Source organism: Microtus ochrogaster, unplaced genomic scaffold (assembly GCF_000317375.1).
Source record: "Microtus ochrogaster isolate Prairie Vole_2 unplaced genomic scaffold, MicOch1.0 UNK113, whole genome shotgun sequence".
NCBI classification, from domain to species: domain Eukaryota; kingdom Metazoa; phylum Chordata; class Mammalia; order Rodentia; family Cricetidae; genus Microtus; species Microtus ochrogaster.
The window spans coordinates 370,273-388,539 of record NW_004949211.1 but is presented as its reverse complement, the minus strand read 5'-3'; the positions used below and the strand labels follow the sequence as shown (position 1 = coordinate 388,539).

The window sequence follows — 18,267 nt, the reverse complement described above, 5'->3', positions numbered from 1 at the left end:
AAAAAAACCAAAAAAAAAAAAAAAAAAAAAAAAAGAAAAACAATTCAGCATAAGTAAAACTATGAATTCTAATGTAAATTCATATCAATCATTTCTAGAAGTTAAATGTTTTTGTATATGTAGCATGACCTGTGAAGTATATAAATACATGAACTAATTTTTAAATTGTACTATTTATTTTCTTCTCCAAATATCTTAAACAATAATTTAAATGGTGCTATATTCACAATATTAAAGATCTTATGAGTAAATATAATGAAGTATAATGTTAATAAAACTTGAAACAGATAGCACCCACATGGCAGCTCACAACTATCTGTACATGACTCCAATTGGAGAGGATTTGCCCTACAAGAGCACTGCATACATGTGGTGAAAATACATACATGTAAGCAAAAGACACACACACACACAAAATAAATCTCTTTTTGTTTTGTTTTTTTTTTTTGTTTTTGTTGTTTGTTTGTTTGTTGTGGGGTTTTTTATTGCTTGTTTGTTTTTGAGGCAGGGTTTCTTTGTCTGACAGCCCTAGAACTCACTTTGTAGATCTGGTAGGCCTGGAATTCAAGAGATCAACCTGCCTCTGCCTCGAGAGTGATGGGATTAAATGTGTACAGCATCACATCTAGCAAATAAATCTTAAAAAATAAACACCAGTGATAAATAAGAACACTAATGTATAACTTACTCTAGCACAATAAATTAGTACAACCCTAATGCAGAGATCCAATTTGGCTTAAAAATATATAATCACAAATCCTGAAATACTAACAATCAAATTTAAGAACACAAACATTTAAAGAACGGTGCTGTCTAAATTGGGGTTATCCCAAAACTGAACAGCATACCTGTATATGAAGAAAAGAAGGGCTAACAGCATTGAATTAAATTAGAGAAAAATCCTTATAGGTATTATCATCAACTAAAACACTAAGCAAACCAAGGACAAGGCCACTCCACTGACAATTACAACATGGAAAGGACTCCTTTTTCAATTATGCTTGGCTGACATGATCACTAATATCTTTCTTCTTCATCTTACCTTTAGGACCAAAAGCAAAATCCCCAGAATTACTTGAAGCCAAGTCTGCAAATGACAGTCCTGTACCACTTCCAAATCCAAACAGAACAGTCTTGCTTTCCCCTGATAAAAATAAAAGAATTTATTTAATACACACATCAAAACCTTACGCAGAACCAAGAAGGAACAGGATTCTCTCTATTCCAGGTGAGAGGAGAGGATGTTATAAACTACATTTCTAAAACTTAGTATTTATTCTTCTAAAATGCCTTTAAATTCAAGCCAAATTTTTGGGTTGGTTTCTTTTTTGTTTGTTTGATTTGGTTTTTGGTATTTTGAAATAGGTTTCTCTGTAGCTGTGGAGCCTTTCTGGAACTCGCTCTGTAGAACAGGCTAATCTTGAACTCATAGACAACTGCCTGCCTCTCATTGTATGTTACAAAATACATTCAACTTCAAGCTTATTTAGTAACATTATTAAGTTTACAGGTTCTAGTCCCAAATAATACAAATTCTAAACCAAATTCACTTCAAAAACCACAGAGCTGTAGAGCTGTCCACACTAAGCTATGTTGTGGGACTAGTTTCTGCTTTGTCAAATTTCTTCCACCTTCAAACAAGCAAAGGCAAGATCTTTGAAGAAATCTGTACCAAACATTTTTTAAACATTTATTATTTGTAATTATGAGTTTAGATGTGTGTGTGTGTGGGTAGATGGTCATCACTGCAGGCCCCCAAAGAAGTCAGAATGAAGGTATTGGATCCTTTGAGCTGGAGTTACAGGTGAGCTGCCTACAATGTGTGCTGGGAACTGAACTCAAATCCTCTGCAACAGCAGTAGGCAGTTGAACTAATTTTTGTGTTGTCTTTACTATAAATACGCTCATATGTTTGCTCATCCGAAGTTTGGAGGCCTTGTCTGAATTCCACCAATGCATAGTTTCATGATCTGTAAAATTGTTTTGGCCTACTTAATTTTGTCTGAAAATGTAGAGGTTTTGGTTATGAAGTTACATTTTTGTTCCAGTATATTAAGATTCTAAAGTGCCCATAAATGTACTATTGGTGACCTCCTAAGTTGGGACAACTTTTGGAAAAAACCAAAAATAGGTAATATAATGTCCATATATAAAGAAATACAATTCACAAAGACATTTCTTCCAACTTAGAAAAACTGAGGCACATAGTAATATAAGGAGTAATTACTGCAATTGACATTTTAGGACTTTTGAGGCTTCTATATATTTTAGTATCATAAAAATTTTAAGCTCCTACTATAATAATTTATAACTAAAGTATTCAAATAACACTAATATAACTCAAGAATAGTCAAGTAAAAACATCACATAACACCAAGAAGATGACCATACAAGCAAATCATTCTCTTCTATGCAGACAGGTCAATCAGCATACTTTGTATTCCCTAACAGCTTAAAATCAAATGATAGGCTGGGAATGACAGTGTAGACCTTTAATCCTAGCACTTGGGAGGTAAAGAAAGGAGGATCTCTGTGAAGTTAAGGCCAGCCTGGTCTGTATAGTGAGTTCCAGGTCATCCAGGGCTATACATACAAAGACTCCATTTTTTAAAAAACAAATAATAACTTAAATAAATAAACCAGGCAGGGTGGTGGTGGCGCACGCCTTTAATCCCAGCACTCGGGAGGCAGAAGCAGGCGGATCTCTGTGAGTTCGAGACCAGCCTGGTCTACAAGTGCTAGTTCCAGGACAGGCTCCAAAACCACAGAGAAACCCTGTCTCGAAAAACCAAAATAAATAAATAAATAAATAAGTAAGTAAGTAAACCAAATGATAAAATGCTATTTACTGTTTTATTTATAGAAAAAGCAATATGACTTGTATGATTACTGTGACAAAAACATTATGCTCCCATATTCACCTTAAGCATTTTCAGCTAAGTTCTTAGAATCTAATCTATATCTTTAAAAGTTTATTTTCTCAAACATTCAGACAGTATTTTATAAATTCCACAGTATAAACACACGACCAACTTTTACCTTGACTTGGGACTTCTGTGTCAGTTTCTTTTCTAGTACACAAATCCACAGGCTTGTCCACAGTCCCAGAAACAGGGGATGAGCTACCAGATTTGGTGTTAGACTTAGGTTCTTCAGACTTACACACAAAAGGATTTATTACTTCAGTCTCGCCTGTATGCTCTTTATCAAATGCATCAGTTACTTTCTCATTCTGGGATTTCTGCACGGAGGAAAGAATAAAACACTGTATTATCAAATCATTTTCTCCTCCCCTCAAAACAAAAAGAAATAGAAAACTAGTAAGTAGTTTCTTAATTAAAAATAGTAAGTAGTTTCTTAAGTTTGCTATGTGTTTTATAAACAGTAACCATTGAAAATGCAGTAAAACTAACAGTAATGAAAACTTGGAAGAGACAAGCAAAACTAAAAATGAACAATAAACTTAGATCACACCTCACTAATTAAATGAGTGTCAAAAGGTATAATAAACATTAGTAAAAAGATTATTCAATCAGAGTTGTTTTAATATAAAAACCACTACAGGTTGGGGATTTATCTTGGTAGTAGAGCGTGGGTTTGGTACCATGGAAATGGAGTACACACAGGACATTAAAAGAATGATGCTCAGGGTTTAGGGAGAGGATGGAAAAGTTGGAGGGATGGGAGCAAGACAATAAATAAAAGGTTAAAAAAAAGTATATATCACACACACAAAAAAGAAGGGTGTATCTTTATCACACAAAGCAGATTCAGGAAAATTACAAGTGATAAAGAAGTGTGATCAAGATGAAAGACCAATTTACCCTCCTAGAAAGGCAGGGTAAGAACCATCTTAATCATTTTTCTCTGTAAAAACAATAAAAACACAAAGACAACCAAAATTAACTCTTTCATGCACAAATTAACTTTTTCATCTACTCTGGAAATTAAATAACCAAAACAGCCCAAGTAGTTTTTCATCTGTGAACTGAATTAAGGGGGAAGGGATGGTTTTATAGCACTGACCTCCTCTCATTCCCTTTCCTGTCTACCCAACTCCCCCAGTCTCAGCTCTGCACGAGCCAGACAAGCATGGAAAAGATGAATGTTTGTCAAGCATTTGGACATTGACAGAGGATAGGGGGGTGATTGACAGAGCATAGTTTTTCTAAAGCAACTAAATCATTCAGTAGGAGATTATTCATTAGATATTTGTAATAATTAATAAAAACAACACATGGAGCAATATAAATGTACTCATAGATCATAACTGAATTAAGTTACAAATTACTAATAGAATGCTATGTACAAAGTCATCATTTTTAAATGGCATACAAACCATGTAATGCATGGGTCAAAAAAAAAAAATAATTGCAAGAAAGCATTCTGACCCGAAAAGAAATGACAATAGCACATATGAAAACGTATATAGCTAAACAGTGCTTAAGGTACAACATTATCTGCAGAAACAATGAATGGGCTCTTAAGTCTGTACTCGACCTCCCACACTGAGAAAAAGACAAGAAGTAAACCAAACCCAAGGCAAGAAAGAAATAATAAAGAGCTGAAATCAAAGAAATTCAACAAGGGGGAGAAATGAACCCAAAATCTATTTACACTGTTTGGAGAAGGGGCCAAGGACCAGCAAAAATAGAAAGAAAGAAAGAAAGAAAGAAAGAAAGAAAGAAAGAAAGAAAGAAAGAAAGAAAGAAAGAAAGAAAGAAAGAAAGAAACAGGGAGGGAGGGAGGGAAGGAAGGAAAAAATAAAGAGCAGGAATGGGGAGAGAGCACCATAACAAAACAGAAAACAAAACAAACTCATAAAACTGATCATAAATAAAGAAACAGCAAAGAAGGTGGTATTTCAGTACTGAACTGACAAGTATTAAGAGACTGATAATGGAGCTGGGTAGTGCTAGCAAACACCTGTGATCCCAGCACTCTAAAGATGAGATAAGAAGATCCCAGGAAGGGCAAAGCAGGCCTGTACTACAGTCTGAGGTCCTGTCTCCAATACTAAATTGATTAATAAAAGCTTATTCTACAAATCTACAAATTTCAATTTGAGAATTAGACTCATTAGACACAATTAGAACTCATTCAGTAATAAAGAGACAAATAATCTAACAGATATTCCAAATAAACCTTCAATTAATTGGTTTCAAGATCTTAAAAAAAAAAAACCAGTTCCAGTCGGGCAGTGGTGGCACACACCTTTAATCCCAGCTCTCGGGAGGCAGAGGCAGGCGGATCTCTGTGAGTTCGAGGCCAGCCTGGTCTACCAGAGCTAGTTCCAGGACAGGCTCCAAAGTTACATAGAGAAAGAGAAACCCTGTCTCAAAAAAACAAAGTACAAAACAAAACAAAAACAAAAAACACAGTTCCTTTAGTTAGAACTTTGAAAATCTCTTTCAGAAAATAGCCGCACAGAAAGTATTTTCCAATCTGTTTATGCTACCATTGACTTTTTTTTTTTTAAAGGTGGGATTCATTATGTTGCCCTGACTGACCTGACTTCAGAGCTATACCTACTTCTACCTGGAATTAAAGGTGTGGGACACCACTAGCAGCCCAGTATTAAGTTTTAATTTTTACCTATATGTGTGAGAGAGATTATGCACAAGTGAGCTCAGATACCCGCAGAGGCCAGAAGAGGGTGGTGTGGTGTCAGCTGACTGACACGGACAGGTGCATTGACTACTTTAACTATCCAAGCCTAATACTAATTTTTATATGGGAGTTAAAAGTTAACACCAGAAAACTACTCAACAGTACTACTGAGGAACATCCATTTTATAAGTAGCAATAAAATTTACACAAATAGAAGCTAAATGATACAAAACTGTACTATGCCATAACCAATGAAATCTTTCCTAGGAATACAGAACCATCTACAAGCTGGATCAAAATATCTGTATCACTTCAGAAAGGAAGACGACACATCATTATTATTCCCTCAGGGTTAAAAACTCTTACTCTGAAATTCTGGACTACTCAGCCCTAAATAGGATGTCTCTATAAAATTCCTTCTCTAAGGGCTCAGGGAACCCTGTAGAAGAGGAGGCAGAAAAAGTGTAAGAGTCAGAGAAGTATAAGACGCCAAGAAAACAAGGCCCTCTAAAGGAACGCGATCAGCACACACACTCAGAGATTGAGGCAGCAGGCAAAGGGCCTATACAGCTCTATTATGGCTTCCAGTTTAGGGCTTTGATGGGATTCCTGAGTGTGTGAACAAGTGGGTCTTTATCGCTGGTGCTGGCTCTAGAGCTCTTTTCCTTCTGTTTGTTTTGTCCAATTCTGATGTGTTACTTTTTGTTTTATCTTATTACGTTTTATTTTATTACTATCCCTTAAAAGCCTGTTTGTTTTCTAATGAGAGACAGAAAGCAAGTGGGTCCAGATAGGAGGTGAGTAGAGAAGAAGTGGAGGTAGGGGGTGGGAATGGTAAAAAAGGGAAAATGGCAATCAAGATATATTATGTGGGAAAAAAATTATTTACTTTCACAAAAGAAAAATGGGAAAAAACTCATATTAGTTATAACTTAACTGCTAAGAAATTTTAAACCAATTTGTTTATATCTACAAAGAATCTTGGTGATGTTTTAACTGATATAATATTAAGCCTGTAGTTTAATCTGGGTTTGATACCCTAGTGATTTTGAGTATTCTCATTCATGAATAGTAACATGGCTCTATGTTTATGTAATCGAACACATATGCTTGCCAAGGCCAATTCTAACCATTTGATACTGAGATTTTAAAATGTACTCCATCCACAGAGACGAGAGACCTGAGAGAACAATGCAGACAGTCTGACCTGAGCTTCATGAACCTTCTGAAGCTCTGACTGAAAATCCTCCCCATTGCCGTTGTCCTCATCTGTATCACTGCAGACTCCGCAGAAAAACGTAGGTGGGAGCTTCAAAGTGTCTGCCTTTGCTCTCTCTTCAACTGTTGGCTTCTTTTCCCAAACTATAACACAGTCTTTGTCAGTATCTGGAAAAGACACACAATACAAGCAGACACAATCAGAAATCCAGTCCGACTGCCAGTCTGCAGTTTTCAAAGCAATTTAAAGACTTCCATAGCATGACTATGAATGCTCATGAAGCCAGCCCATGGCCACGTATTATTTTTTAAATATTTTAAATGAGCACTAATTTAATAATAAATAAAACTGGCAATTACAAATATTATAAGACTAAGAGGTACCTTTAAAATATAGGACATCAAAATTGTATAAACATACCATACCTGCTAAATTTTCTTTCAACGGTCGGTATTTTTCTAAGTCATCCAGATAGAGTTTTCCATTAAGTTTCTTGACAGCCATTTCAAAATCTTCATCTTCAAATGCAATTCATTATATTGAGAAAGAGAATTTGAGTAGAAACAAGGTTTTCCTAGCCACACTCCCTTTCACTCTATCTCCACAAAGCACTCAGTTTTGCCAATCAGAGACCTTCACCTCCTACCTGTTTGAGTTTCCAGTGTGCGCCCCTCATCTTTGGACATTCTATCATTGCAGTACAGCTCCCAATCCCAGTCACCCGGTCCCACAATGTACCATTTCTATGACTGCCCTAATAACCTCACTGAACTCTGAGGGTGTTTGCTGTCTCCCTCTTTTACTTTGAATACTTCTGGATAATGACTATTTCCAATTTCCTCAAAACATCTGCCTGGCAGCCAATAACCATTTTTTAAAAGGGCTTCTTTAACTAATGCCATTCTTCTGATTATTCTACCCACTGAGTATTTTATAATCATGGAGTAAACACCGACCTCTGAGGATAGCAGTCTAAGTTCTAAAACTCTGCTCACATTTTCTTTCTTTATTGAGAGGTTGTCTCACTCTCTAACCCACACTAGCCTGAAACTTCCCATGAATAGAAACTCAGCCATCCAACCTGACCCTATCAAGTGCTATGATTGCAGGCACTGCCATGTTGGCAAAAAGTCAGGTTTTAAATAATTAAACTATACTCCCAATTCCTTAAGTCACCAGGAGTCGTTTTCAGTTAATGAAAGACTTACCGTCCTCCTCTTCTTCACTAACATAATCTGGCCTGTTCTTATAACAAAAGAAAGTTGGAGGAAGCAGAAGTTTGTCTGCAAGGGCTCTTTGCTCAGGAGTGGGAGTGAGTTCATACACAATGAGAACATCAGTATCTGAAGGAGGATCTGCAGGTTTATTCTTCTCTTGTGCTGTAACCAAGTCAAAACAACTGATAAGACACAGTAATCAGACTAATAAAAATAAAAAAAAAAAAAACACGAAACCTTTCTATAGGTTAAAACAGCACAGTGATAAAATAAGAACACATACTTTGGAACAAATCAAGTGAATCAGATCATGAATTAGAATTAGGAGTGTGATTTAGTGTTCTATTAAAAACTCTTAGAGAATACAAAAGTTTTTAAAATTCTTTTACTAGTCATTGGAAATTACAATTTCTATATACTAAACAGTAATTCAGCAAAGTATCCATGCATTTACAACTGAAAAGAAGTACCCCCAGGATTATCTAACATAAAATTAGTATGCCCCAGAGCCAACCTGCATTAGTTCTCTAAGCTCCTTTAAGAAAGCAAACAACTTCTAACTACAAAGGATGGCAGGTGATAGCATGTATCCATTCCATGCATATTTCCAAGTGTGGAATTAGATAAAAATTAAACAATCATTCTTCAGTCATACTTTATGTATCAAGACAATTTCTATGACTAAAAACACCCCTATTCCACTCCCACCTGATGAAAGGTCAAAAATTTGGAGAGGAAAAAAGGAAGATGAAGTCTCTTCTGATATATTAAGAATTTCTAGCTTATAGGAACTGATAAACCAGTGCCTCAAACCAGTCATGAAATATGCATGTACCAGCTACTATGAGAAAACATTCTCCAAAGCCACCATGTCCAATATGGTAGTCTACCCACATGTGGCTTCCCAACACTTCAAAGGTGATTAAACTAAACTAACATGTGCTAGAGGTGTGAACGTGCACACTGGACTCTAATGGCTTGGTATAAAAAAGAATATAAAATATCTTCACTTTCTTTTAAATCCTTATTAAAAGATGATATATTTTGTACATATATATTAAATTGAATAGATCACTTTTTTATGCCACCGATTTCTTCATTTTCTATGCTGCTCACAAAAAAATTTAGACACAGATCATATTTTATTTCTACTGGATGGTGTTACTTTAGAGAACTGGTAGTACCTACCCCTACAAGGTCAGGATGCATACTGGACATATTTCCCTCATTTGCTCTTAATGAACGTCTATAAATTCTATATGCTTATTAATGTTCTAGTCAAGAAGTGACTCATATCTATAAATGATCTGTACTTCATAAGGAACACAAGTTACAGAAGGGTAGCTGTAAAAACAAGGTCTACTTTCAAACACAGTTTCTAAACCCTAAAGAGACATGTTTTATATACATTCTACTGCCATCCTATCTGAATACTGCCACACAGTAGTGGCTAAAGTCAAAGATTAGAAAAGCAGGTTCTACATTAAACAGAGTTGAAAAGAAAAAAGTTCAGTGAAGCAGAGAGAGAGAGAGAGAGAGAGAGAGAGAGAGAGAGAGAGAGAGAGAGAGAACACACACAGACATTAAGCATAGTTGAAGATGAAGCCAAGAGAGCACCAAAAAACATAAATAGCACCCAGGTACATTTTAAAATGTAATTTTAAAAGTTGTTTGTTACAGCCCTACTCAAAATGTATGCTTTGTAAAATGCCATTCTTTAGCATGCACACTGCAGTGTTAAGTACTTCAGTTCATACAGCCAGAAGTACTTGGCTAAGGACTACCAGCTGCCAGTCACCTCATACTGGAAATACTAGATCTATACCTTTGCTCTCAGGTTGTAAGGTAGGGAAGCTGGTCCAAAAGGCCATGGGATTAGATTTAAAAAGGCTAAAATTAAATCCTAGGAAAATAGAGAATATTCATTTTTTAACATCTTATGAAACAAATTAACTCTTAATACATAAGAAGTCGGAACCCTCAATTTCTAACAATCTGGTTATCTTACATATCCAAAGTCTTTCTTCGCTAATTTAATAAGAGGTGGCAATACTAACTCATATAACACACATGGAACATCTCAATAACACATGCTTTAAGTTGATTTTAAAACAAAACACTGAAGAATCAACATTTAAAAGACTAATACTAATGAATCAAGTGCATGAGTCTTTCTACTCGATTAGCTTCTTTGGCTCTGTTTTATGATACATGCCTCTCAAGTTACTGAAACAAATCTCTTAAGATCTGTTAGCTTGAATACTCACAGGCAAACTTACTTAGGGGTTAGACTTGTCTATTAAAATACTTCAAAATGTTCACTAACTAGTGTTTACGACACAACTTCGACTAAAATATTTGTTTCCTAAAAAGAGTCAAAGACACACACTTTTAAAAAATCTGCTGGGAACTGGAGAGATGGCCCAATGGTTAAGAGCACTGTCTGCTCTTCCAGAGGACCCAGGTCCAATTCCCAGCACCCATATGGCAGCTCACAACCATCTGTAACATCAAAGTATCTGATACCCTCATACAGACATAAATAAGAATAAATCATTTAAAAATATATTTTTAAAAAAATCTGCTTAACTCTAAACACTGCGTACTTACCCTTTTCAGGTGCTTTAAATGTGTAACTAGGTGAAGACTCCTCCTTTGGAGAGGCAACGACATTTCTGCCTTTGCCATCTGAAGACTGTCTGATGTCAGTCTGTGGTTCACACTTGTCAGGTTCTACCTTTCCTCCAGATCCACTCTGAACTACTGAAGTAACTTCATTACTGCTATTTTTCAAAGGTGCATTAAAACTAAATCCAAACAAAGATCCAGTGGCTGAACTATTGCCAAATGCAAATGGCTTTGATTTTTCACTACTAAAAATGCTTTTAACAGACTCTGAGCCAAATACAAACTTTGGAGGAGAAACCACTGCTTTTGGTGTTGTTTCAGAAGTGCTAGATGTTTCTCCAGCTTCTGAAGTTGTGTCTACTACCTCATCTCCCTGAATTACATCAGTCCTTTCTCTTGTGGTCTCTTCTAAAATGGCTACAGCAATTTTGCCACATGGTGATTCTCGAGGAGTGCTCAACTGAGAAGCAGGAGGTGTTATCAAACAGTCTTTTTCTTGGGCTGTTTTTGCTTCATCAAAAATTTTCTTAAATGAATCTGCAACATCCTGTAGTTTAAAACGAACAGCTAAATGTTCTATTTTTCTTTCTCCATCTGCAAAATCACATGCAGTCCATACCCACACTCTTTCTGTCCCTTTCATATTTTGCAAAGTCATATCTGGAGTTATTCTGTGATTGGCACAAAGTTTTAATACTTGGTCCCGTCTCATCACTATGCGAACTTGCTTATTATCATAATTTTGTAGAATCTTTATATCGCCAATGCCTCTTTCTTTCCACTGACCAGCATCTTTATCATATCTGTAGAGCTTTGCTCTGTGACTAAAAACAACCTGTTCATTTTCCTCACCGCTGGATACTTCAACTAGATCAGGTAAGGGTACAACAGGCTCAAAGTACGGTCCATCTCTTTCTTCTTCTTGAGTAACATCAGATTCTTCATCAGTGCCGACTGAAGCTCCACTCTGGTTCAATTTGGCAGGAGACTTAGACGGACTCAAAGCAGATTTAAAACTGAAGTTAAATCCTGTAGTTGACTCACCGAAACGGAAGAGGTTTTTCCGTACAGGGCTGCTTGCCAACGGAGAAGCATGAACTGAGCTGCTGCTAACGCTGTCGTCCAAGGCATCTTCCCGTAAGTCATAGTTGTCCCATTCTAAGGTAGGCCCAGTGTGTTCAGGATTTTGCTTCACTGTTGTGTCTGAAGCACTGGAAGCTTCGGCACCTGAACTTGTGTTCTCTTCATCGGTGACCTTTACTTGATCATTTGTCAAGAACGTTTTGAAATCTTTCAGTCCACTCTTCATCTCCTCAGCTCTCTGTATTAACTTAGCAGCCCTGCCGGTATCCACAAGCTTATGGGGAGTCTGAAGTGGAATGTCTAAGAGAAGCCGCTGACACTCCTCAAATTTCTGCTTGAACTCTTCGGCTAGCTCTGGTGTTTTAAACTTTGCAGCCAGCTGTTCCAGTTTAGCATCACCATCTGAAAAGTCACTAGCTAGCCACATCCACGCTCTATCGGACCCCGAGAGAGGCTTCAGGTTCATGGTGGTGGTTATCCAATGATTGGCACAGACTTTTAGTACTTGTTCTCTTCTCATCAGCATTCTTAGTTTACCGTTGACTTCATTTTTGAGAATTTTTAAGTTCCCCAAACCCCTTTCTTTCCACTGACTTATCTCAGCATCAAATCTAAATAATTTCACCCTCTGTGAATACAAAACTTTTTCATCTTCTTCTCCTGTTACAAGCTCTACTTTTTCAGGCATCTGCACCACTGGCTCAAAATGGATGTCATCACTGTCCTCGGTCTTGTAAGCATCATCATCTTTCTCAGGATCCGAAGACGTGTTAGCTTTCTCAGCCACTTTGCCACTTTGTGATGAGAATAATTTTTCTCCCGCACCTGAAAATCCCTTGAAATTAGGGTCTTTCTTGCCAAACTGAAACTCTTCTCTTGAAGTGGACTTTGCAAGATCTGCAAAGGTAAAAGTGCTGCTTGTCTGACCAAAGATCACACCACTGCCATTCTTCTGACCACTAACATCATGAGCTTGGAACCCAGTATCACTTTCAAGGTGCTTTTCACTCTTCTTCTCTTCATTTCCTTTTTCCTGAATGCCAAATTTAAACCCATCAGCAGACACAGGAATGGAAAAACTAAACCCGTCCTTGATTGACTTAAATTCTGTGTTAGAAGAACCCTGAAAGCCAAAGGAAGATGTTTTTTCTTGATCCGCATGCCCAAATTTAAATTTCTGCTCTGTAATGCCAAATTTGAAATTTTTTTCTGGAAAGTTACTTTTAAATTCTGTTCCCACTTGACTTCCTGCAGATTCATTTAACTGTGATTTTAAGCCCACTGTGAAAGCTGAAGAAGATTCTACAACAGACTTATGAGTTGGCTTGGAGGCATCACAAGCCACACATTTTAGAGAAGAGCTCTCATTTTGTACAGAACAAACACTGCACTCCCACTGTCCTTCCTTTTTGGTAAACAATCCTTCAAATCCACTTTTTGGAGATTTGCTTGTCTCTGAAGAGGCAGAAGTTGGGATAACAGATGTAGGCTGATTCTGTTTATTTGGATTCTGACAAGCAATACACTGAGCAGCACTTGCTTCATTTCGGACTAAACACTGGCTGCAATCCCATTGTCCTTCCTTCTTGGTGAACATACCCTCAAATCCACTCCTGGGAGCCTTACTCATCTCTGAAGAACCAAACTTGAAAGAGGCGGCAGCTGGACTTGTCTTAGCAGGATTCTGGCAAGCAACACACTTTAGAGCATTTGCTTCATTTCTCACCAAGCACGAACTACAATCCCATTGTCCTTCTTTCTTAGCAAACATGTCCTCGAATCCACCCTTTGCAGGTTTACTTATATCCGAAGTACTGGCCTTAAAAGAGGCAGGTGATGAAACAGTAGACACAGCCTGTTTTCCTGGATTCTGACAAGCAACACATTTTGTAGAGCTTCCTTCATTCCGGACCAGGCATATATCACAATCCCACTCTCCTTCCTTTTTAGAAAAAACAGATCTGAAATCACTGTCAGCAGACTTAGGAAGGTCTCCCTGCCCAAATTTGAAAGAAGTCTGAACAAAAGAAGATCCATTTTTGTTAGCTGATTTTGTATTCTGACATGCAATGCACCTAGATATAGTGGGCTCGTTTCTTACTAAACAAACACTGCAATCCCAATGACCTTCCTTATTCGGAGTCATCATTGCAAATCGATCTTGAGCATTTTCTGGGCCAGTTTTAGGAGCAAAGCCATTTTCAACTAATGGTGGACCTAGGAGCTCTTTATTATTGGCTGGGTTTATATTTTGGCATGATACACATTTCTTAGCAGTTGCGGCATTCTTAAATGAGCAGCTGTTACAATGCCACCAAGACCCTTCCTTCTTTACAATCTGAAATTCAAAATTCAAGTTTCCACCATCCGATTTGCAAATATCCTTGTTATCATGAGCTGCAGGTTCTTTTACAATTCTGATAGTATGGTTTGGTGCTGTAGACACATTTGTTCCTGAGGCTTTTAAAATCTTCTGGGCTTCTTCAAATTTACACTTAAATAGTGCTGCTTCCTCAGGAGTTTTGAATCTAATTGCAAGCTGCTCTGGTTTTGGTAACTCGTCTGCATAATCAAGAGCATGCCATACAAAAGATCTATCTGAGCCAGCATTGGGTGTCAGCTTCATATCCGGACTAATGTAATGATTTGCACAGATCTTTAATACTTGCTCTCGTCTCATCAGAAGGCGAATTTTACCAGACGTTTTATGTCTTAATATTTTTACATTGCCTATCCCACGCTCCTTCCATTCTTTGGATTCACCATCAAAACGGAACAATTTTGCACGATTGCAAAAGAATTCTTCTTCATCTTCCTCACCGGTTTTTACTTCTATCTTGTCAGGAAGAGGAACCACAGGCTCAAAGTGAGGGCCATCATCATCCTCATCCCCATGAGCGCTTCCTCCATCTGTCTCATGACTCTTATTTGCCAGCTCTGAAGCAGGGGGTGCAAATATAGATTTTCCTGGACCGTGAAAAGTAAACATATCATCACTTCGACGAAAACCAGAATTCTTCTGCTGGTTTTGGCCTATGTTTTCTGTAAGTGTCATTCCAGACACATTTTTGCTCCCAAAATTAAATGTATTTCGAGACCCAATAGTTTGACCAGAAATTGATTTTGGTCCACTATAGCCATCTCCTTGCAAAGGTTTATCTGAAGTCAGAAGACCCAAAAGACTTTCACTATTACTATAAGCTGTTGAAGGAGGCTGTGTTACAACCTGTGGTGATGAAAATGTGAAGTCACCGTCATTTGACTTAAAGTTTGAGTTAAACTTAAAGGGAGTTGGCTGTGTTGTGTGTGCTGGTGCTGTCAGAGGTGGCCTTATTACTTCACCCGGCACGGGCTGAACAAAATTGGTTTTTCCAAATTCCATAACCTTTGATTCTGCTGGCCTTGAAGCATGAGCTACAAGTGGAGGTTTTGTGAAATACCCTGGTTCTGGCAACGGTGGATTTGTGCTTGTCTGTTGAACATTATAATTAAAGTAATCATCACCCCTGGGTGACAGAATTCCTGTTGCAGGAGACTCAAACCGCAAGGGAGGACCATACATCTCCTGAGAGAACATACAAGCCGATGAATTCTGCACTGGCGGTGTATGCATCTGTTGTGAATGCATCTGCTGTGGATAGGCATAAATATGCTGCTGGGGTGGAAGCCTATTCATGCCATAAACTGGTCCCTACAAGAAAAAATTAAAATATTTTATACATTAACCATAAGACCATATAAAGATAACCATAACCATATGAAAAGCTACATATAAATCAACTCTTATAAACCTGAAATTACAAGTATTATTCAGCAATAGCACCAATGTACACAGAAGAACAAGGGACACCAATGGTGTTACAAAGACACCTGCATATTTACTTGGCATGTACTAATAAGATGTCTTAAACATCTACACTTACAAATAGCTTCTTCAGTCACTAATCACTTACCAAATGATCTTAATTAGCAGTGGTAATTATGACTAAAATTCACTGTACCAACTGGGCTTTATTCTAAACATTTTATCTCATTTTAGGATCCTCAAAAACTGTATTAACTGTAGTATAATTTTCATTTTAAAATAGGTATTCCCGGGCTGGAGAGATGGCTCAGTGGTTAAGAACGCTGCCTGTTCATCCAAAGGTCCTGAGTTCAATTCCCAGCAACAACATGGTGGCTCACAACCATCTGTAATGAGATCTGGTGCCCTCTTCTGGCCTGCAGGCAGAGTACTGAGAATACTGTATACATAATAAATAAAAAAAAAAATAAAATAAAATAGGTATTCCCTAAGAGGTACAGAAGTTAAAAAAACTTGCCCAAGGTCACAATAAGTAGAGGAGGGTCTAAATGCACCCCCAGCTCTCTGTCCTTCCAGTCTTCATTTTCAATTACTGTTTGAGTCAACAGGATGGCAATACAGCAGACTAGCAACACAAGAATATATTTGCCCTATTCCAACTGAAATAGAAAGACACAAGGGCTAAAACTGTAATCTTCCTATATTTAACATATTTCAAATGTTTCAACTTACTCCTAAAATACAAAAATAAGAAATTCCTGTATTATGAAGATCACATAATTTCTAATACTGAACTACTTACTCCTTTCATTTTCTTTGAAAGAAACCTAAACATTTAAAATGTAGTTATAAATATACAAGTTTTTCCTTTATTACCTTTGTGGGAGTAACATTAGCTGCTGGTCTGAGAAGATACTGGGAATTATATGCTGGTGACTGACTATAATATACTGAAGGGCCAGTAGTTGCAACTAAAAAAAAACAAACAAAAGAAAAGAAAAAGAAAAAGAAAACAATGTTAAAAGTCTATTCTACAGTTCAAAATACTATTATCTAGACAAGAGTTATAAATACAAAATAGGAATCAAAGAAAATTTTAATTATTCTATCTTTACATTTCTACACATTAAAGTAACCCAAAGTAATCAATAAATGAAAAACTAAAAAAAAAACCCTATAAAAATGACATAAAAAAAAAAAAGACCACTGCTGTTGTCTTTAACATCCTAGACTAAGGCATAAGTGGCATACACTACTTGATCTCCACACTCAAAGAGGCAGCCAGATTTCTTCTGAGTTTCAGTCAAAGCTACATAGTGAGAGACTCTCTCTCTCAAAAGAAAAACCAAGAAGAATGCAAATGGTCCATCTAAGATCAGCAGGATTTAAAAGCACAGGATGATCAACATTAGAAATATAGTAGTTACAAAAGATTTACTAACCAAAATGCATCTGATGACCTAAAGTTTAAAAGAGGCCTTGAAAATCTACAGAATAGCAGTGCTATGAACTCAAAATATTACTGAGATTTAAGCATAAAATCATCTAATATAATCATGGAAAGGACCTCACAATAAGCATGTGGCCAACTACATAGCTCAGCAGGTGAAGGTGGTTACCACACAAACCTAGCAATATGATTTTCATTTCCAGAACACACGCTATGGCACAGACAGACACGCACAATACATCAAAATTTAAAACAACAAATTAACACAAAACTTGTTCTTTGGCTTAAAGTACACATGTGCACACACATACATAAAAATCAAACACTGAAAGACAAACTATATGCTCCATCTCTTCTGTGAGCTTTATTAGGAACTGAAACTACTAAAAGGCACTTAAACTAAGTGGCAAAACTACAGTGTTGTGCTCACTCTATTTTATGACAGTGTTACCAAAACTAAAAACCAAAAGACCTTTCATACTGTACATGAAGTGAAAACCTGGAAGTGTAGCCAAGTAATTGTGAAAAATAAAAACTGTAGAAGTAAAGTAAGTACTCCCAAGTTAGAATTTGGAAACCTAATGGAATGGCCTGATGGGACAGAACTATTATTCTAAGGAGGAGGAAACAGGCACAGAAGTTACAAGATGACAGACATGACACAATAATCTAAAAAAAAAAAAATCTACAGGTAAGAAGCTAGAGACATGGCTGTTCTTGTGGAAGAGAGTCCACATGGCAGCTCACAACTGTCAACCACAAGCACTGACTGCCTACAGTGTACATGTACGTGCAGGCAAAAGAATGCAACTCTATCAGTGCCTGGAGACTCAGGGGACAAAAAATTAGAAACAAAAAAGAAAAAGAAGCCAGTATATGAATAGACAATTCAGAGAATATTCCAAAACTTGTTTAGGGGCTGGAAAGATGGCTCAGCAGCTACGAACACTGGCTGCTTATCCAGAAGAGTCAGACTAGATTTCCAGCACCCATTTGGCAGCTCATAACGATAACTCCAGTCCCAGAGGATCTGAAGTCTTCTTCCAGTTTCACGCACTAGGCACACATGTGGTGCACAGACACACATGCAGACAAAATACTTATATGCATAAAACAAATATAAAAGTTTTAAAGACTGTGTATATTTTTAAAGGGTGGTTAATCTTTAGTTTTCGTTAAATTGTTCAGTACTTCTGAGATTTATTTGTCTTTACCTTCTAGGCATCTAATTTTTAAAAGACAACAAGAGCCGGGC

At 37.0% G+C, this 18,267-nt stretch overlaps 1 protein-coding gene across 1 annotated transcript in view; it reads right to left on the bottom strand.

Moving 5' to 3' along the window:
* The window catches only part of LOC101991354 (E3 SUMO-protein ligase RanBP2), a 61,079-nt gene that overhangs the window by 5,723 nt on the left and 37,089 nt on the right, over positions 1-18,267 (bottom strand). The window contains exons 19-25 of the mRNA XM_005371547.2: positions 16,439-16,533; positions 10,657-15,448; positions 8,038-8,208; positions 7,255-7,347; positions 6,818-6,996; positions 3,040-3,241; positions 1,043-1,144 (exon numbers count right to left, since the gene is read on the bottom strand). Of these exons, the coding sequence (XP_005371604.1) occupies positions 1,043-1,144; positions 3,040-3,241; positions 6,818-6,996; positions 7,255-7,347; positions 8,038-8,208; positions 10,657-15,448; positions 16,439-16,533 (5,634 nt within the window). The remainder of the gene's footprint in view (positions 1-1,042; positions 1,145-3,039; positions 3,242-6,817; positions 6,997-7,254; positions 7,348-8,037; positions 8,209-10,656; positions 15,449-16,438; positions 16,534-18,267) is intronic.